Below are 20,261 nucleotides of genomic sequence, written 5' to 3'. Positions count from 1 at the left end.
GATTTTTTTAGTAATTTAAGTGTTATCATATTCTCAATTGGTCTAGATTTAAGTCTTTACTTGTCTATTTATATTTCTATCATTAACTATAATATATAAAAAAATATTTTAATTGATTCCTAAATATTAGATTTAGTCTTGCTTGATTACTAACTGATATTGGAATGCAATTAAGTTATTTTATTTTATTTTTCTGTCTAGACCTGAACAAATTATATAACATATGTATTTTCTTGATAACAAGTGCGAGAATTGACTCAACGATTAATTCTAAATCTAGGGGATTTAATCTATAAATTTAATACATGACTAGAACAAAAGATTTTAAAGTTAATGCTCAAATTAAGGCATTAGACAAATTAAAAATGGAATCAATATCAAATCGCGTTAAATGAAAATTCCAAGGAAACAAATCATATACAAATAGTGGCCAAAATGAAAGAAAAAAGAAGGGTGCTAATGTTGTGAATACGCAACTTTATAAGGACCTACTCCCTAATTATATCAATTTTATTAACAGCCACGTAAACACCTCCGCGCGTGGCTATACTGAAATCTTTTAAATAGTCTAGTAGTTATATTGACATAAATTTAAAAATAGTGAGCATTTCAAGACCAAACCCATAGTTGAATGGTCATTTATGTAATTTACCCTAAACGTTTTAATTAACCCATCCTCTCTCTATTCGTTTGGGATTCTAAGATGAAAAATAAGAAGCAAGTGATGGGATTCGGGTTCTTATTTGTCTGCTAAATATCCTCCCGAAATGGAAGCCATGCGTGTATTAAGCACCCCCGCCACCATCCTAAAACCCAACCCTCCATCCTCTTTCTCTTCTCCCATCAAACCTCCGTTTCTGCTATCTCTAACTCCGACCGCCCCTTCTCCTCTAATCCTTTCCCGTTTCTCTTCTTCTGGTAACCCATGCATATCCTACTTCTTGTGCGTTAATATTGCCTATTTACCATTCTTCTGCTAACTTCTTTTCCTGTTCCTATGAAATTCGAATTATCCCATATGGTTCCTGCCTTTTCTGCTCATAAAAATTTTCTAGGTTTCATGCTATGGATTCTTTTATTATTATTTTTTATTTGAAAGAATATTAAAATTGCTATGTCTTATTTTATTTAGCATAAACCTTGATATTTTTCGCTTATGGATGATTAACTCAGTTACATATGCGACCCCGGAGAGCCAATTGAGTGAAGAAACCAGTACAAGAGAATGGGTAAAAGCAAGGTATGCTATGACTAAATTCCCAGTTAAATATTTGGACTCAAATGACTGTTTGTATCCCTGCTAACAATAGTTATCTTTTTACTTGAATTGGAAATTTGGGATCCACTTCCAGATTATTTAGTGAAGTTGTATTATCAACCAATTTGAGTTGTGCTCTTGTTTTGACAGATTTTTATGCTCTAAGGGAGGATGTTGAATCGGCCTCAGAACGTGTTGAGGAGATTAGGGCATCTGCCGGTCTGCAGCAACTAGAAAAGGAACTTGTCGTTCTGGAATCAAAAGCAGCCCATAGCTCGTTTTGGGACAGTCGTTCCAAAGCTCAACAAACTCTTTTGGCACTGACCGATGTCAAAGACGAGATAAATTTGCTCAATGAATTTAAAACCAAGGTACGTATTTCTGGTTAAGGTGTCATTGATGCCTAATAATATTTGTTTAAAATGAAGGTAAGAACTTGTGGTTCAAATCAAGAGAATTTGCTCCATGAATTTTAATTCATAGGACTACAGATTTCCCCATATTTGTCGCATACTAACTGGGAAGCAGCACTTCCTTAATAGCATACATTGGATGCAGGTTGAAGATGCAGAAACTATAGTTAATCTAACAGAGGAGATGGACTCCATAGATGCTTCACTTCTGGAAGAGGCTGTCAATGTCATCAAACAAGTAAATAAGGCATTGGACAAATTCGAGTTGACTCAGCTTCTTTCTAGTCCCTATGATAAAGAAGGTGCGGTCATCTCTATAACTGCTGGTGCTGGTGGCACTGATGCGCAGGTATATACAACTAAAATTCCTTTTAATATTAAAATTCAAAGGGCTTATGTTCATCCATATTAAGATTCATGGTAATCAATGAGTATGAAAATTGGGGATCCCTGCAGTAAGATTTTTTTTTAATGATGGTGCCTGCCCTGATGTAATACTGAACATTATCTCTATTTAATTTAGGTGGGTAAAAATCTTGATACTTTCCTTTCCAACAGAACTGGGCTGACATGCTTCTGAGGATGTACATGAGATGGGGAGAGAAACAGAAATACAAGAATAGGGTGGTTGAGAAGTCTTTGGGGGAGGAAGCCGGGATTAAGTCGGCCACAATTGAAGTTGAAGGCAGATATACTTATGGCTATCTATCTGGAGAGAAAGGAACTCATCGTATAGTACGACAATCTCCTTTCAATGCCAAAGGTCTTCGTCAGGTAACTTTGCTTTATCACTACCCACAATTTCTTTTCTTTTTTTAAATAATCTTTTTGCGAGTTATGTAGGAGTTCACCATGGACTCCATTACCCTACAAACTAATGGCATATCCCGAAAAGCATAACAGGTAGCATACAGTGAAAATGAAATATGACACTTGTTGTTTCAGTCATACAGACCAGCTTTTCCGGTGTTGAAGTGATGCCTCTTCTCCCCGAAGAATCAGTGGATGTTGAGCTACCTGAAGAAGACCTTGAAATTAGCTTTTCAAGGGCAGGGGGAAGGGAGGTCAGAATGTGAACATGGTTGAAACTGATGTTCAGATTATCTTTGCACAGGTTTCCGCCTCATTGATCTTCTAGTTTCAGTTTTTGTCAAAAGCTGTTAAAACTCTTGTTTTGGGAAAGCTTGATCAAAGAGTAGCAGCATCACAGGGATCATTGCCATTACAAATTGTGACCCGAGTACTGATGATATTTTGCAGAGGAGAGATCGCAGCAGGCAAACAAGATCAAGGCTCTTAGCAGATTAAAAGCCAAGTTATTGGTTATAGCGGAGCAGCGTGCATCCAAAATCAAGCAAATAAGGGGAGATGCAGTGAAGGCAGAGTGGGGGCAGCAGATACGAAACTGTGTATTCCATCCCTACAAACTAGTGAAAGATGTACGGACCGGGTTCGAGACTTCAGATATTGCATCTCTGATGGATGGTGAATTGGATGCTTTTTTCAGAGCCTACCTCAAATACAAATACACCATCTCTGTCTCTGCAACTACAACTACAACAGGGGCCTAATTAAATTTTTTTTATCATCTATAATTCCTTTTTGTATGAGGTTCTTTTAATCTTTCAAAGATGATAGCTGATCGAATATTTGTATTTGTTTAAATACTCGAACTGGAAGCCACTAAATCTATATCCACCATACATCTGAGCATGGATACAAAGCTATAGTTACAACACAATATAGGTCATCTTAAACAAATTGAAGCAAATATCAGTATTCACCCTACACCATGATATTTATCATACAATTCAAAAAATCTGATCCAAATTGATTTGATCCACCGGGCAGTAGATGATTTTGTTGCAACTATCTTGTTCATTACCAAACTCCATAATTTTCAGCAGGAAAATTCCTTACAATCCGTAAGTCGATGAAACATTTGTTTAGAGAAGTGGCATGGATCTACAATATTATAATTTCTTCACATGCATTGCAAGGAAATTCCTGAATTGATTGTTCAAAGGCTTCTGACAACTATGAGATGAATCAAATCTAAAAACATCAGTAGTATTTTGTCAGACGGTGAGGGACGCACCATTGTCAGCTGCAGTGAGATTCAGTATCATGGTAGCTGCCTTCAATGACCTGCCGGATACAAACAATTCAATCTCTCATAACGTAGAAAATAGTAGAAAATAATATGAACCACCAAGTTAAAGGGCAAAAAAAAAAGCTAATTCAAGCACTTTGCAATGCATCGCTAACAGTCTACTCAAAATTACATAATAATATTAGATTTTACTCACAAGGCTACGATATAAACAAAATTCTATTTTTATGAAATACATACAAAAGAAAATAATATTTCATTGAGAATTAAGGCCATTATACACCTAACTCTTACAAGTGCCAAAATGTATTTAATCTGAAGCAAATTGGGCACCAAAAAAGAAACAGAGATGAAATTAGCATATTCTGAAATGTTTATGATGGCAATATTTGAGGAGCTTGTCTTTCAACGAGTTTAATTAAAAGACTAGTTTTCCCCAACAATTAAAAACGATCTGAATTTACAAATTGTTGACGCATTTGACACAAAGAGCAAGTTATGCAAGTATCATCCTTTCAAATTGATCCAGAATATACACGGCATAAATACAGAACTACATAAACTATATGAACTCTGACTAGAACCTAATGAAAAATTAACATACCATGCTTCAGGTGTCTGATATACCGAGGCTGAATATCATCCTTTCAAATTGATCCAGAATATACACGGCATAAATACAGAACTACATAAACTATATGAACTCTGACTAGAACCTAATGAAAAATTAACATACCATGCTTCAGGTGTCTGATATACCGAGGCTGAACTTCCAAAGCAAGATTGAAGCATCTCTGTATTAATCACACCTGGACTAAGTGCTACAACAGCAAACCCATCGGGCATCTCCTTAGCCACTGCTCTGCTTAAACCCTCAACAGCCCACTTTGAGGCACAATATGGTGCAACCTGTTGAGATACAAGGATATCCCAAATTTCACTCACTGCTTCTGGAAGAAGTTTCTTAATTTCGATAATAAAATAAATCTTAAAAGAATGAAATATGGTCACAACATGCCTTTTCCTTCCCTCTCCTCTTGTTCTCCACTAAGAAGTGTAATGGATCGAGTATCTATATTTCTGTATCATATAATGCATAACTACTTTAAAATCAAAATCCCAATTATATTATTATCTGAAACATCCAAATCCACTAAATTATCTGAATAGAAAATTTGAATATCTGAACAAAATTCTGATGCCGCAGTTGGATATCCAAATCCATTATACGTAAGTAATGCAGATTCAGATAATGTATACCGAGGGTTAATATCCAATTGTGCTTTGAGTTCCCTACAGAGAGAAATTATAATATTTAAATCCACAATATCTGAATTCACAATAAGCAGATTGGATATCTACAAATATTCGAACCCACGCCATCCATATCAATCCCTATTCCCCAAGTTGGCAGCCATAACATGCAATGGCCACAAAGAATTAACAAGTGCGCAAGTCATAACATGAATTGAGAAAATATCCCCTGAAGCTAGAATTTTATATGCTTCCTTCTAAAACTTCTAAACGAAAAGTTTCAATTGCCTATAAATCTATTTCTGTTGTTTATGACAATGGTTCCTTCATTCCATTAAACAACAAAATTTCACTCAGTTATGTATTGGATGATTTATTGTATTAAACATTGCATTTAAAAAGGAATGATTCAAGATGGACAGAATTGTGTAGAAGATGGAAAACTTGAATTTACCAAAGCAGCACCAGATCGTCCCCATCCAGAAGACATATTAACTATAATCCCTCGACTTTTGGGAAGCATCAACGGGATAAAGTGGCGTAACACATTTGCAATCCCTTTGACATTTGTATCAATGACGGTATCAAACTCTTCTACAGGAACCTCCCAAATTCTGTTGTTTTTATTGATTGTACCTGCGTTGTTTACTGCCAATACCTTAATGTTAGTAAAGACCAAAAGAGGCAAAGGTATAGGAGTTTACGCTTAGCTTGAAAAGTGCCCTAAAGCTATAGATTAATATGCATTATAATTCCAGATAAAGATACAGCCACAAAGCTAATTAAGAAAATTGTTCAGTTTTTAGTTTTGTTCTTGTTATTCAAACATCAATGTGACTAAAGAGGGAATGATTTAAAAACAAAAACTACATTTGATTCTATTTCACATGAATTTAAAACTACGGATGTAAACAAAATACCCTTGGTAGCAAGCTATGGAGTTCAGCTCGGTCATCACTTACACGAGCTTGTGTGAGCCAAATTTGAATATCCTAATGCTTGATTGAATAACTCATGAACCTAATCAAACTTTTTAATTATATATTTTTTTGCTTTTAGTTAGTACTGAAAATTTTCAATTCACACTTCAACTTGAGTTCGGGCACAAATAATACAGCTTACAGAGACCAACATGAGAATCTAGCTTATAAATGGGCTTAATTGAGCAAGCTCAATCAAACAGCTCTAAAAGTGCAATCCCACTGAGCTAGAGTCGAGCTTCAAGCTTCGAATTCCGAGTGGAGACTGAGCTTCTGCTTGTTTGGGCTCAGTTTGACGGGACTATTCAAAACCACAGCTTCAGTAGTAACAAAAGAAAATTGATTAACTCAAATTAATTACAGTTGAAGGCAATGACTGAACAAATCTTGACTACTCAGTAAATTCAAAAAGTGCACGAAATCATATCGTTAACGACGAAACAATAAATTTAATTGGAACTGTTACAAAAGCAGCTAAAAGAAGTTCACATTTCAAACCAAAACTAACAATTTCATTCTTGGAGGAAAATTAAGAATTAAAATATAAAAATAGAACCCCAAAAAGATTGAAGCAAATAGCACTGATTACCGATTATGTCAGGAACAAACTTCTTTTCCACCAAAACTCGAGCCAGCTCAATAACGCTATTATCTGACCTCTGTAAATTCAAAAAGTGCACGAAATCATATCGTTAACGAAAATCTGAGAACTGCCTGAGAAATGAAGGAAATGCATCCGCGAATAGGGAATGACCACATCAACATTGAGGAGGAGGTGACGGTCAGGCGAGGAGAGCTCCGATTGGAGAGAGTTGAGTTTGTCTTGGGAGCGGGAACACCCGATTACGTAGTGGCCTCTCTTGGAAAGCTCGAGAGCTAAGGCTCTGCCAAGCCCTCTGCTCACTCCGGTGATTAAAATCGTCTTAACTGCAACGGCTGCCGCCACTGCCGCCGTGTTCGAACCGCTAAACGATGCCGTTGTCATTTTTCACTCCTTTCTCTCCGACAAGTATATTTTCCCCTTGAAAATTAGAATTAAAAAACTCAAAACAAGTAAACAAACAAGCGAAATGACGAAATGCCCATCCTGACCCTTTTGTAGAATTCTCGAGAGGTTTGAGTATGTTTTTTGTCTCTTCGTAACAGGTGTAAGTAATCGATAGATTTGGTCCCAAACTTTTAAAATTTGTAATACAGTTCCTCAATATTTTTGAAGTTTGTATTTAGGTCCTTTAATTTTTAAAATTTGTAATACAGTCTCACAACATTTATTCCGTTTGCAATATGGTCTCTCAACTTAAATCACTGTTAAAAAATTAGGGTAAATTATATAAACGGTCATTGAACTTTTCAGGCACTTGAATTTAGGTCCCCAACTTTTAAAACTTGCAAAACAGTCCCCCAATAATTTTATTTTCTTATTAAATATAGATGTATAGAAAATATAAATGATTCAATTTATATTTAAATGTATGAATCATTTATATTTTGATATATTTTTCTTGTATAAACTAATATTTAAAATATGTTTATTTTAATCAAAATATTTCAATATACGAATAAAAATATATATAAATGTATATTTATATTTAGATGTATAAATAAAAAATATATTCATATATTAATGTATGAATCATTTATATTTTTTGAATATTTTATTTTTAATAAGAAATTAAAATTATTAATTATATTAGAAATACTCAACTTAAGATTATATATATAATCATGAATTATAAATATGAAAAATATAATTATTAAATTTAGTTTAAAAATATATAAATCTTAAATTTATTGTTTTAAAATATTGTATCAACTAATATTTAAAAAATATATTAAATCTATCAAACAATTTATCAAATATAATATTTTTTATTGTAAACAAATATAATATTTTTCCCATCATTTATTGCTTTCAAAAATATATGAAATTGAATTACTTTGAAAATTGGGGTTTAGAATGAAATTGAGGACTATTTTGCAAGTTTTAAAAGTTGGGGGACCTAAATTCAAGTGTCTGAAAAGTTCAATAACCTTTTATATAATTTACCCTAATTTCTAACGGTGGTTTAAGTTGGGGACCATATTGCAAACAGAATAAATGTTGGGGGACTGTATTGCAAGTTTTAAAGTTGGGGGACCTAAATGCAAGCTTCAGAAATGTTCAGTGACCATTACTATACTTTACCCTTAATTTAAATTTAAATTTTAAAACTAAAATCAATCTGATTTAATAATGTTAAACAACTTTTTAAAATTGAATTAAAATGTTAAAAGTCAATTAAAACAAATTAATTCAATTCAGTTAATTTAATTCATTTAACTCGATTTTCTTCACTCTTAAATTTTAGGGTGAAGTACACAAATGGTCCTCTAACAATAGGATATTATTATTGAGCCCTCAAATATTAAAAGTTTATAAAATGATCCCTCAACTATAGGGATTACTTTGTCGAGCCATTTGACTATTAAAAGCTACAAAATGATCACTCAACTGTTCATATATTTCAAATTCTGCCATTTTTAAAAAAATGAAGTTCATATGAGGTAGACGTTAACATGTCGATTTAGATGTGATAGTCGTTTGAGATTTTGGATCCAATTGTATCATATCCAGCCAATAAGTTAATATGTAGCTCAGATTGTCTTCATTTTTTAACATAAAATGAAGAGTTTGAAACATATGAATAGTCGGTTGACCATTTTCTAACTTTTAATAGTCGATGAACTCAATAAAATAACACCCTACAGTCGAAAAACTATTTTGTAACTATTAATAATCAAGAAACTCAATAAAATAATATCCTATAATTAGGAGACTATTTGTGTACTTAACCCTAAATTTTATACGGTAGAGGTTAATTTTTGTAACTTGAAATATCCAGTATTCACCCGATCTCTTAAACAACATTAATCTAAATTATAAAATTAAATAAGATTAAATGTTTAAATTGTTAAAAGTAGTCGTTATACTTTTGAGACCAATTTAAAATATATATATAGTTTTTCATTCTTCTATAATTTAATAATTTTCAATTTTATTTTTGTTTTTACCAAGCGAAACCAAAAAGAACAGTATACATTAATACATGTATGTAACTAAAAATTACCAAATGAATTTGAGTTAAAGATATACTTGGTACCTGAACTACATATCTCAAATTAATATTTGAACTTCAATCTATTCCACACCAATTTATTAAATCAATGGTTCGATCTGGAATAGGTTGAAATCTGTTTGACATAATAGGTTCAACCGAACTTGAGCTTTGCACTTCATTCCGGATGGATGAGATGTTGAAGCTACACAAAGCAATTACAAAATTTAAACTGCCCCATCAAACATGATACAAAGCCCCATATGACATCAAATAAATGTCTCAAAATTTATTAACAAACCAAACTTTATACAGATTATTAAAATATACAAAAATAACTCAACTCTACCGTTTGTCCCATCTGATTTGAGCATCACACTTCATTTTTCAGCTAAAACGTACAGTGCTTAAAATGAGGGTTCTAGACTATCATAAAAAAATCCGCATTTAAACTTTCATCATTTTGTCAAACCTAATTTTAACCCCACAAGCGAAGGAGGAAATTCTCCTATTACCAAAGCCTCTAGCAGAGAACCTACACGAAAACCCAAATATGATATTTAAGATGTAATTTACAACATGCATATGAGAATAGATCACCAAGCCCACAACCGATCCGATGATTCGGATCACAACAACTAAACCCTCAGTAGCCCTTGGCATTGGATCATGGATAATCAATTTTGCTCCAGAAAATCTGAAGGCAATGGTAACAAAAACCAGCATTACGTGATAATTTGACCATTGCATGCAATCTGTCGAATTATTATTACTCACCTGCCAGAAGAACATATGAAACAGATAGTCAAGCTGCAGTTTGTCCACAAAGGATAAAGGCTTGAATGAGGCTTTGTGCAGTACGTAACTGTTCCCATGTTCCGGAGACAACAACTAAACCCTCAGCACCTCCTGGCTTTGGGTCATGAATAGCCACATTTGCTCCAGAAATCTAAAGACATTGTTAGAAAAAAACTGAGGTGAAAAATAAGAATTATATCTATTCCTATCCATAGCTATGTTTGCTCATATTTCAGTGTAAGTGTCAAACACAGACACCATTACGTCCAAATTTTCAAAGATTTCAGTTGGACGGTCGTTGAATGATCATATCCTCCTACTTATGTCCAAATATACATCAAACATGGATGCTTCAAGAAAAATAAAATCTTGGGGTAACATGGATCAACAAATTATTACTCACCTGCCTGATGTGGCCCAGGTTACTATTACTCTCCCCATAAACATGGCATAAGTATATTTGAGGAATCACTATCTCAACCTTTGTGTTGGTCAAAATGGGTGCTTGATTCCCACTGCCCAAAGAACATGCGCATTAGGTATACACATCAAGGAAAACACCAGATCAATGTTGAATGGTTAAAACATTTTAACCATCTCAAATTTTGAATCTACAGAAACTTTTCTCGCAAAATTGAGAACCCAAATGCTTAGAAAACAGCAAATTACAAGTCATGTTTGACATATACCAGAGGACGGATTATTTGTCTTCTCCCTTCCCCTCCTATATCCCAAATCAAATACCGGAATTATATGACAGTCAAGGTATGCAATGCCAGATTTGACAAAGCGTCAAAGATAGAATGATAATCCAAGGAAAATAAGCATCACCTTCCTAGACGTCCATTTCTAGCAACAAAGCCAGGACCAGCATCATAGACTCCCCTAGGCATAGCAGCCTGATACAATTCAAAGAAGGAAACGATAATAGACATTATTGTCAAATAGATATTAACAAAGGGGAAAATATGTCATATTAACATCAAGTATATTATTTTTAAAAGCTTGACCATAATAATACATCAAAAGCGAAGGCACCAACATGAGGAGTCCACGATCCTGGAGAAGATGGCCTGTAAAACATGGGTCCATGCCCATGTATGTCACCACCATAGGGATACGGAGCGCGGTCTAAGTTAGAGGGACCCAAGTGGTCCATACCATGTGTAAATGGTGGTTGGTGTTCAAGTGGTTGGGGAGGACCAGCAGAAGCATCCATGCCATGAAAAGGTCCACAGTGGGAAGGATAGGGACATGGAGAGGCATGGTTATGTCTTGGCCTGAATAACGGAGGTGGCATTTCAGGGAAAGGAGGTAAGTAGAGAGGAGGATTAACACCGGGAAAAGGAGGTTTCATTGGGAATATGGACTCCCGAAGCCTGCCTGTGATATGAAACAATGCATCCTGAACTGATTGTAAACTACCACTGACCTGCCAAAATAAACCAAACCTAAAATACCTCATAAATGCCTCCTAAATATTCAAATGAAAAAGGCAGCACTTCAAAAATTAGCTTGGAATTTTCAAGTTCCAATCCATTATCCTTTTAAAATGCTAACAAATCTTATCATAAAAAAAATTGATGACTAAACAATAGATCTGTTAATAAACAAGCTAATCTAACCAGAAATTAATGTCTATGACAATCAATTACCTGTACAACTTCCTCATTTTGGGATTCAACACTCTTTGAAAGTTGTTCTTCTGAAGATACCCTTATATTAGCACCAGTAGCTCTTCTCATTTCATTTACAATATGACCTCCTTTACCCAGCAAATAACCAATATGTTGTGAAGGTACAAGAAGACGAGCAACAATTGCAGCACCAGGTTCAAATCCAATCTCAGCAATTCTAGATTGCACTCGAACAACAGCGTCTTGGGCCGAAGAGAATCTTTGCTCTATATGCTGCGGCAGGCAAACACATAATGAGCTTTGCCAAAATAGAATCCAAAGAAATTCATTTAAGACTGATATGCTGACAAACACTTCTATTGAGAAAGTAGCATAACAGGAAGGCATCATATTTTCTTCAGGTGTTAGGATCCAAAACCAATGATAGGCCATGATCGAAGCATAAGCCAGTGTAATACATTACAAGGCTCGGAAAAATGAAACAGTCGGTGCCCTTAAACTGAAATCATGTGACCTGAATCCTGATCCCACATCCCACATGATAATAATCAGCTTAACAAGATAACATAAGGTCAAAGACTACTGAAAAGTAAGTTAAATACTAACAGAGCAACAATTGATTTGTCCAACGAAGTAAATGATAAGACTACCCTGTTATGGTGAGAAGAATTCAGCAGAAATAAAGTACCTACAAAGTTGGTGATTCATGTAAAACTTCCTATTATCTTTAAGACAAGGTCATCGATTTTTTTTTTTTTTTTGATAAAAGGGAAGGCCTCATTAAAACCCCCCTTCATATCCATCAAGCACAAAGACTTAACGAACATTGAAAGAAGGAAAAGAGTGCCTTAGAAAATTTATTGCATAAGAACCAAGTACAAGAAGAACACACTACCACCAAATATCCTTGGTAGCACTCAACAATGTGCAATGATTTTAAATATATGTAATTAATATCTACAAATCAAGCAAAATGCACCAGATTTTAGGGACAACCAACCAAATGCGTAAAGGTTTTCAATTAGCAATAAGTAAGAAGATTCCAGTTGTCCAGATTATAATAAAGCAGAATAACTAAAAAGACAGTTAAGCTCCCATGCCTCTCGTGCAGATATAACTACAATCCGCTCTTCTGAATCATGAGAAGTATCAGCAATCTTTATCCCTGCACCAGTTTCACACTGCAAAGCCCGTACCACAGAGCCACCTTTTCCTATCAAACTACCAACCTTATCAGCTTGGCATAACAATTTAAATACAACTTCCTCTTCAAATCCTGCTCTGTTGTGGACAGCATTCTCATGCTCTGGATTAGAAGGGTAACTCCTTGAATTGTAGTCTGCAGCATGACGACCGGATGTATAACCCCATGGAGTAAATTGATCCAGCTGAGAATGTGTACAATTTTCTTGAAGAAAACTTGAAATAGAAAAAAGTGCTTTCTTTACAGCCGAAAAGTTGCCTGTAATCTGCAAAAAAGGTCCACAAGATTGAAGTCGTAAAGAATATAAACAGGAGAAAAATACAAAGTGATTAAGTGTTATTAAAAATTAGAAAATGTTGTTAAAGTGTAACTGTGAAATTTGGATATACAAGACACACTCATGCCCTCAATGAGAGAAAAAATGGTTTAAAGTTTAGCAGTTACTTTAACACAATATTGATGTTTCCTATTTTACATTGCAAGCCTTTACAAGAATACAAATGTAGCATTTTTTTTGAACTCTAATATAAGTTTATGTGATTCACCTAGAGAGAAAGAGAAAGAATTTATGTGAAGGTCGCTATTCTTTCGGATTGTATGAAGCAACCCTAACCTTAAGTGTGAAGCTTTTAGCTTTCAATGTGATGCATAAGGAAAGCCTACATCACTCGGTCTCTCTTTTTCTTTATCCCACATCAGTTCAATTAAAAAACCAATCTCATATCATTCCATTTATATCCCAACAGTCATAAACCAAACCCTAACCAGGCACAAGGCAGAATGACCATTTAAGTTCATTGTAATTTTCCAACCATGTGCAAGTACCTGATATATTCCTCTATTTCACTCCTAATCCCAGAAGGAACCCTATTTGTTCTCAAACTTCCCCATCTCTTTAACATCAATTAACCCATCTAACTAGGCTGATGTGTCACACCAGGACTAGGAGCCCCATTTATTCTCAAGCTTCCCCATCTCTTTAACATCAACTATCCCATACAAATGGGCCGCTGTGTAACAGCAGGACTTCGTCAAATTGATCTTTGAAGGTACCCATCTAAATGTCCGATGCCAACTTCAGTATATCTTAAATTCCATAACATACAAAAATGTGTTTGTCAATATATTTCAACATGGATACGGGACGTCACCTTCCAATGGTTCATAAAACATGGAGAAACTTGGGGAAAAAACTGAGCATACTCATGTCTGATTCATAAATCATAATCGTATCCAACACTCACACACAAGTCCGAGTAACGTAGGCAAAAGAGAATAGGACCTCGATTTTGCTGTTGCAGTGAGACTGTTCTCAGCTGATATTTTGACACCACAACAGCAACACCAAAATGTAATAACTAGATAGAGTAATGATCAGAAAATAGAAATTTCTTGAACAGTACAGAGTAAAGATGATACCTGAAGCAGCTCATCCCCTGGAGCAGCACATGGTAGAATCTGGTCTCTAGTCAAAACCCTAATTTGAGTCCCATTTTCATGCCCAGTCTTCTCTAAGAACCAACTCTCTCTCCCCAATAAACACGCAGCCTGATTATACGCCAATAGCATCCTGCAACAAGCGACCAGATTTTCGCTTTCTTTTTCTGTTTCTTTGTCATCAGCAGCGTCCCCTTTCACTATTCTCTCGAAAACCCTAACCACCGCCTTCTGCAACGGCGACCAAGACGAAGTAGTTTCCTCTTCCCCACCACCAACATCTCTTCCTCCTCCCCCTCCCGACGCAGAATTGCATCCATCTTCGATTAAATCTTGCTTCGTCTCCGCATTGGATGATACGTTTGGGTTATCGGCATTATTAGAAACCAGAGGTTTGCTATCGGCGACAATTTGGATGATACGTTCCTCGAAAGGATCGTCGAGGATGCGAATTTTGGTGGAAGTTAGAGACTGGAGCTGTCGAATGACAGAACCGCCTTTGCCTATTAGGGCGCCGGTTTTTGCTGATGGGCAGAGCAGTCGAATTTGTATAGTTTCCGGCGGTGGCCGTTTCTCCATTGAAATATAGCTGACCAATGCCGAACTGAACACTCTTCGGCCTCGGCTTAGCCTTGGTAAAAAGCCGCTAAACAAGCTTTCGGGCCGGGAGCCGAGGGCCGCTGGCAGCTCAGATTGGGTTACTTTCGGTCCAATAAGCTCAACTCAGTCCGAAGGCTTATCTTGTTTCGGTGCTCGCATAAAACTAGAATAAGTAACCATTTTAAAATATGAAAGGTAAATTTCTATTTTGTATTTGAATTAAGTTTCAAAGTATAATTTGGCATTTAAATTTTTTTTGGGTCCAATTAGGTTTTCTTTTAATGTTGATTTTGATATCTAAACATTTTTTTGTTTGATTAGATTTATAAACTTAATTTTTTTTTGTCCTCTCGGTTCCAAGGCTTCACCCTGACTAATTCGGACCAAACCCGTCGTACACCTGACTTTGGCGGGTAAGTCTCTTAGCAAGGATTTTCTGCATATACAAGGATTAGAACTCGAGACCTTACTTAAGCGATATCAAGCTGCTTACCACTTGAAACAACCCATGTTGATAATAAATATATAAATTTAGAATTTTAAGTTCAAATCATTATATAAATTTGGATTCTTGATCCAAATAAATTATTCACTGTAAGTATCAAATTGTACCAAAAAAATAAAGTTGAAGAATCAATTTTAACCAACAAGTGAAGTTAGGTACAGAATTGAACCAAAAAATATTAAGCATCAAATTAAATCTTAAAGTCAAGTTTAGATAATTAATTAAATAAAAAAGTATAGTTATCAAGTTATATCTTGAAGTCAAGCGCATGTATCCAATATTAAAAGATGTAAGCTGGGGTGCTTATGTTGGAAATTATCTCACTGTGTTAGTTTATATTCATATAGTATTTGATTACTTGTAATCATATTAAAATGTTTTCATAAACTAATTACAACTCTTGAATATTACAAATAATCAATTGGTCTACTGGGTTGAGGCACTAAGTTCCTTAAGCACGGGTAGAGGTTCGAATCCTGACGTTTATGAATAGAGCAAACGGGTTGGGAGGGTCACTCTTGCTTCTGCACTATCCGATCTGTATTAGTCGGTCAATAGATTGAATGCAAGTGATTAATTAAAAAAATACTTGAATATTGGATGAATACAAAGAATTACATCATGGGTGGTGGCAGGGGCTAGGATTGCGTTTGCTTTGTGCGTGGAGCTTAGTTAAGTGAGCAGCAAGTTTGATACCTTTGGGACCAGGCTTCACCCTATCAATGTCTGCCTCCCTATAACATAACTCCTCACCTTTCATGCTATCATCGGCTACGCCTGCCACATTAAACATGCCATCAGCTGCCGGTTCAATCTACCAGTACAATTAGTCACAAATTAATACCTTGACAGGAAGACCAGCTTCCGGGTACTATTTTATCCGGTAGCCTATGCAAAACGTCTTCATCGATCATGTTTACAAGTGGATCATCTTCTTGAATTGGCTGGGCGAAAACTGCTTCACCAGCCGCTATCGTTAAAGTGTTTAAGGTCTCAAGTTTAGAGCTTCTTGAAATAATGTACCTTAAATCATTGTCCATTGTTTTGTTTTGGAACTCGGCTGAAGCGCAAACTACTGTGTGGAAATAGGTTTCGAGAGGGTAAGCTACATTGGTGAAATACATTAATAGTTTTCTTGGAACGTTATCCCATCCATGGACGCAGAACTCCATGAAATATCTTGAATTAATCACCCATGGAGAACCTGCATTGAATTTGTGTTTGGATAAGTTGGCGGGCTTGGTTTTTCTTAAAATATTTATGTCCAATACATGTAAATTCACAGTAATTTGAAGTTCTAAAACTGACCTCCAAATATCTTGAAGGCATCTGGTTTTCGAGTTTCAACATCATAGTGAATTGCAGTATTGCTCCGATGATATAAATCAGGGTCTACAACAATTCGGTTCATCTCTTCCCTCCTGCACAAAAGAAATGAAATTGAAGGCTTAGTTTATCAAACAAAAGTTGGAGTTGGACTAACTAGAATATGAAAAAAGATAAGCCTTAATCAAAACCAAAATTGAAAAGATAATCCCAGGATTGAATAGGCATAATTTAAAACACAATGGTGGTTTGTGCTCACTGTTTCCAGCCCGGATTGCTAGTATAGTCGATGAAGTTGAGGTCCCTTGGAAGGAAAGTGAAAGCATGGAGGAGATCTGCATATCCAAAGCAAAATTATCAGTACCAACTTTTAATAAATGTAATAAAAGATGTATTTTTAATCCGATTTTTTTATTAATATATGGTAAGTACAAGGTAGTATCTGGCACCTCTGGTATTTATAGTATTTAAACCGGATCCTCAAAAAATAATAACTATTCCTTTACACGGAAGGAAATTGGTTCATGCCATCATCTGAATTTAAATAATAATATATATGTTTGTATAAAGACTTTACTACAATAATGGAAATGAGAGCACCAGTTGAACATATTCAAACAACTTTTCAGAAAGTCATCATTGTTGGTGAACGTTTTAGGTAAAATGTCAGGCAAGTTTAGAATCCAATAAAATTTCACTTTATGGATTTCTCAATCAAAGTTCATCTTTATAACCGATCACATAATTTTGTGGGAAATCCTAACCTAAACCTCATATGATACAGATATTCATATTCTACATCCAATTAACTAACATAGAAAAGTCGAAAATTAGGACAAGTTACCATCTTGAGTCATTAGGGGATAAGAAGAGGCACTTAAAGGTATGAACCAATCCCAGTCTGAATTAATCTTGAGAAGCAAAGCAGCAGCATGAAGTGTAGCAGCAAGAGCTGAAGATCCCATCTGATTAACTGCATAACTTTTACCTTCAACATTAACATTCCCGAATGTTTGGAACACTGTTTCGGATTCGATCAAAAACATCAAATTTTCCCTTTCATAATCAGATGAAGCAGAATCAAGTTGCAGCAAATACTGGTTTCTTGGATGATATATTGCTTTCAGCAACCTCAGCAGTTTCTTACTGTCTCCATTGCTGCCACTGATCCAATAAGCAAGAACAGGTGGATAGCCATACCTAGATCAAAGCAAAAGGAAAATTAATCCGAACCATAGTGTATAGAAATTAGTGAAACTATCTCAATAATATCATATAAAAAAATCGGCTCAAATACTTCACATACCCTTTATTTGGGAGCCTTAATGGTTTCTGAAACTTTGGAACCTTCAAAAAAACTTCATCTTCATTGTTTTTCGATTTTGATAAGCCTCCAAACAATATTAAAGTTGTAGCAAAAACAACCACCCACGGATAATAACCTGAAAACCATGAGTAAATCTTTGGTATCCTCATTTTCCACTGCTTGTTTAGCATAATGTGGAGCACCTATAGCTTTAAGACTCGTCGAATGAATCGAACTAGAAGAGACCCGAAACTGAAAACGCCATTGAGACCATCATCAAGCTAATGCAAATGAATTGAGAACTTCAAGACTCAGAAGAAGAGTACAGAAACACAAAAACCATCGAACCCGAAACTGAAAAAACCATTGATACGATCTTCAAAATAAAATGAATTCAGAACTTAAAAAACTCAGGAGAAGCTTGGTTCTACTCTGCTGGTATTATCATCAAACACATGTGGGAGTAACTAGAGAATAGATTCAGAAACAAATTACTTTGAGTTGTTGAAAGGGTTGAATTAATAATTGAATGTAATTATGAAAAACAAGAAATCATTGATGATGGGAACGTGTAAACAACATTAATGATAAAAAGGAGGTTGGTTTATTAGTTACGATAAATAAAGTATGCTTAAAAATGTCGAGCTGACGAACCTACTGCTTGAAAAACTTAAAGTGGAAGCAAACAAAGTTGGTGAACTTTCCAAAGCCAGAATCCTTTCAAAACAAGGGAAGAAAATTATACACAAGGCCTTGAAAAAAAATTATATGAATGATTCTTTCAAGTTCGACTAGAAGTGATGAACACCATTAATGATGAGCACCGATAAATTAATTTGTAAAACGTTAAAATTATAAAGTATTCAACGTATAATTGAATTTTAGTTAAAAATCTAATTGTAATTTATTTAAAATACAATATTAATTACATTATTTTTTATAATCTCATTTTCATTATAAATAGATCAAATAGTACACCTAATTTTTTTTAAACTAATTTGTTTTAAAGCTTTGAATTTCTCATTACCGTCGACGCCGCCGTCCATTTTATCTTACGTCGTCGATTGAATCTTTGTCGTTCATCCCTCTAGATGTGGACGTCGTTCACTATCGTTCGGGTAACCAACCCGTTAAGGTAAACTTCATTAATTTTATTTTGTTTCCAACTTGGTCTTTCGTCCAAGCCGTCACCGACTGTTGGCGCTTCACTAGTAGTGGTCGTGGATGCCGATTTGGGAATGCACCCTCTTATCATATTTCTCTAATCCCTATTTTCTAAACCCTGATCATAACCCTAACCTTAATTTTGTAATTATTCCAATTGTATAACTTTAATTCCCTAATTGATTACCATAATTCCCAATTTATAACCCCAATTAATTAGAACTACTGAACCTTAATTCCTACATTTGAACTGTATTTTTGCAATCCCATCCCGATTTCCCAATTTGATTCAAGTAGGGCGTGTCAGTACCTTGGATCGTGCGTATCGATACGTGGGAATGCCTGTAACGATACTTATAGTGTACCGGTACCATAATAGCACGCTATTTTTTTATTTCGAATAAGTGTACTGATACACTAGTATAGGGTATTAGTACGGTATGCTTGATTTGTTCATTTTCCTGTTGAGTATACAAGCTTATATTTTATCTCTTTTAATGTAGATGATGGATCTAAACTCAAGGCCTTCAAAACAAGTTAAAATGATGTAGTGCAAACACCATATCGACATGAGTTTGGAGACAAACAACGAGGTACATTCGTTATAATTAACTGAAATTTTAATACTAGTGATGAATTTTTTTTTGTCGGTATATTTTTTTTGATTATTTTTTTATTTGTTTTATATACATATAGCAAAAAACTAAAGTTGTATGAAGAAAAGATAAGAACTTCTTATATGAGTAATCACAAGTTTGAGACACTTAATCATACGTTGCAAAAAATTGAAAAGGAATTTGCTATAATGCATGACCAATTCGAAAAATTAAAAGGACAATTTAAAATATTAAATGGCCAAATTGAAAAATTAGTGAGCATATTAACACCAAGTAATGTTAAAAGTTCAATACAAGATGGTGATTTAGTAAAATGAGAATGTATACATAGTCTATCATTAAAGGATGATGCTTTAAATAATAAATAAGAAGAGACTAATTTACACATCGTTCCATTGAAAGATGAGAATTTAGAAAATAAATCACACATGGAAGAAGGATTAAGTCTCGCATCATTGAAGGAAGAAACCGAGAGTGGTATTAAAAAATCGAGTTTTTCTATTTTTATTAATTGTTATTATCCTTCTCCCTCATTAGAACGTAGTGGCACGAGG

General features: G+C 34.8%; 4 protein-coding genes across 6 annotated transcripts; 1 reads left to right on the top strand and 3 right to left on the bottom strand.

Moving 5' to 3' along the window:
* Positions 1–738: 738 nt before the first annotated feature.
* On the top strand, positions 739–3,242 carry LOC120170681 (peptide chain release factor PrfB1, chloroplastic-like). Its single transcript, XM_039178589.1, is given in 8 exon segments — positions 739–918; positions 1,174–1,233; positions 1,403–1,629; positions 1,817–2,020; positions 2,230–2,445; positions 2,625–2,727; positions 2,730–2,791; positions 2,913–3,242. Coding segments are annotated over 8 exon segments (1,353 nt in total). The 5' UTR covers positions 739–767.
* Positions 3,243–3,529: 287 nt separating this feature from the next.
* Positions 3,530–7,054, bottom strand: LOC120170602 (NADPH-dependent pterin aldehyde reductase-like). Its single transcript, XM_039178545.1, has 5 exons — positions 6,773–7,054; positions 6,608–6,677; positions 5,493–5,686; positions 4,521–4,693; positions 3,530–3,819 (listed from the first exon to the last, which is right to left on the bottom strand). The coding sequence occupies exons 1-5, from the start codon at positions 7,001–7,003 to the stop codon at positions 3,750–3,752; spliced, it is 738 nt and encodes a 245-aa protein (XP_039034476.1). The 5' UTR covers positions 7,004–7,054; the 3' UTR covers positions 3,530–3,749.
* Positions 7,055–8,809: 1,755 nt separating this feature from the next.
* LOC120170663 (beta-glucuronosyltransferase GlcAT14A-like) lies at positions 8,810–18,503 on the bottom strand. Of its 2 annotated transcripts, none has more exons than XM_039178580.1 (7): positions 17,927–18,503; positions 17,465–17,820; positions 16,880–16,955; positions 16,603–16,715; positions 16,139–16,498; positions 15,913–16,071; positions 8,810–8,820 (listed from the first exon to the last, which is right to left on the bottom strand). In XM_039178580.1, the coding sequence occupies exons 1-6, from the start codon at positions 18,115–18,117 to the stop codon at positions 15,914–15,916; spliced, it is 1,254 nt and encodes a 417-aa protein (XP_039034511.1). In that variant the 5' UTR covers positions 18,118–18,503; the 3' UTR covers positions 8,810–8,820; position 15,913. The 2 variants fall into 2 exon arrangements, with proteins under 2 accessions (XP_039034511.1, XP_039034512.1); XM_039178581.1 differs by having other exon boundaries at positions 15,913–16,047.
* LOC120170662 (KH domain-containing protein HEN4-like) lies at positions 9,448–14,821 on the bottom strand. Of its 2 annotated transcripts, none has more exons than XM_039178579.1 (8): positions 14,172–14,821; positions 12,649–13,017; positions 11,567–11,821; positions 10,954–11,343; positions 10,743–10,810; positions 10,315–10,426; positions 9,891–10,062; positions 9,448–9,648 (listed from the first exon to the last, which is right to left on the bottom strand). In XM_039178579.1, exons 1-7 carry the CDS (start codon positions 14,766–14,768, stop codon positions 9,919–9,921), a joined length of 1,935 nt encoding a protein of 644 aa, XP_039034510.1. In that variant the 5' UTR covers positions 14,769–14,821; the 3' UTR covers positions 9,448–9,648; positions 9,891–9,918. The 2 variants fall into 2 exon arrangements, with proteins under 2 accessions (XP_039034510.1, XP_039034509.1); XM_039178578.1 differs by lacking the exon at positions 9,448–9,648 and adding an exon at positions 9,664–9,810 and having other exon boundaries at positions 14,172–14,820.
* Positions 18,504–20,261: the final 1,758 nt, after the last annotated feature.

The sequence above is a fragment of the Hibiscus syriacus genome, unplaced genomic scaffold (assembly GCF_006381635.1).
Source record: "Hibiscus syriacus cultivar Baekdansim isolate YM2019G1 unplaced genomic scaffold, ASM638163v2 tig00111783_pilon, whole genome shotgun sequence".
In the NCBI taxonomy this organism is placed as follows: domain Eukaryota; kingdom Viridiplantae; phylum Streptophyta; class Magnoliopsida; order Malvales; family Malvaceae; genus Hibiscus; species Hibiscus syriacus.
This window is presented reverse-complemented; position numbering and strand designations above follow the sequence as displayed.

Coding starts and splice junctions, on each gene's coding strand:
- LOC120170602 (XM_039178545.1), bottom strand. CDS start 7,003: ATGACAACGGCATCGTTTAGCGGTTCGAACACGGCGGCAGTGGCGGCA. Junction 4,694..5,492: donor GACGATCTGGTGCTGCTTTG/GTAAATTCAAGT, acceptor GTATCTCAACAG/GTTGCACCATATTGTGCCTC. Junction 3,820..4,520: donor TATCAGACACCTGAAGCATG/GTATGTTAATTT, acceptor TGTATCCGGCAG/GTCATTGAAGGCAGCTACCA.
- LOC120170662 (XM_039178579.1), bottom strand. CDS start 14,768: ATGGAGAAACGGCCACCGCCGGAAACTATACAAATTCGACTGCTCTGC. Junction 11,822..12,648: donor TAGTTATATCTGCACGAGAG/GCATGGGAGCTT, acceptor TGCCTGCCGCAG/CATATAGAGCAAAGATTCTC. Junction 10,063..10,314: donor ACCTGGGCCACATCAGGCAG/GTGAGTAATAAT, acceptor CAATGTCTTTAG/ATTTCTGGAGCAAATGTGGC.
- LOC120170663 (XM_039178580.1), bottom strand. CDS start 18,117: ATGCTAAACAAGCAGTGGAAAATGAGGATACCAAAGATTTACTCATGG. Junction 17,821..17,926: donor TTAAGGCTCCCAAATAAAGG/GTATGTGAAGTA, acceptor GCTTTGATCTAG/GTATGGCTATCCACCTGTTC. Junction 16,072..16,138: donor AAGCTGGTCTTCCTGTCAAG/GTATTAATTTGT, acceptor TTAATGTGGCAG/GCGTAGCCGATGATAGCATG.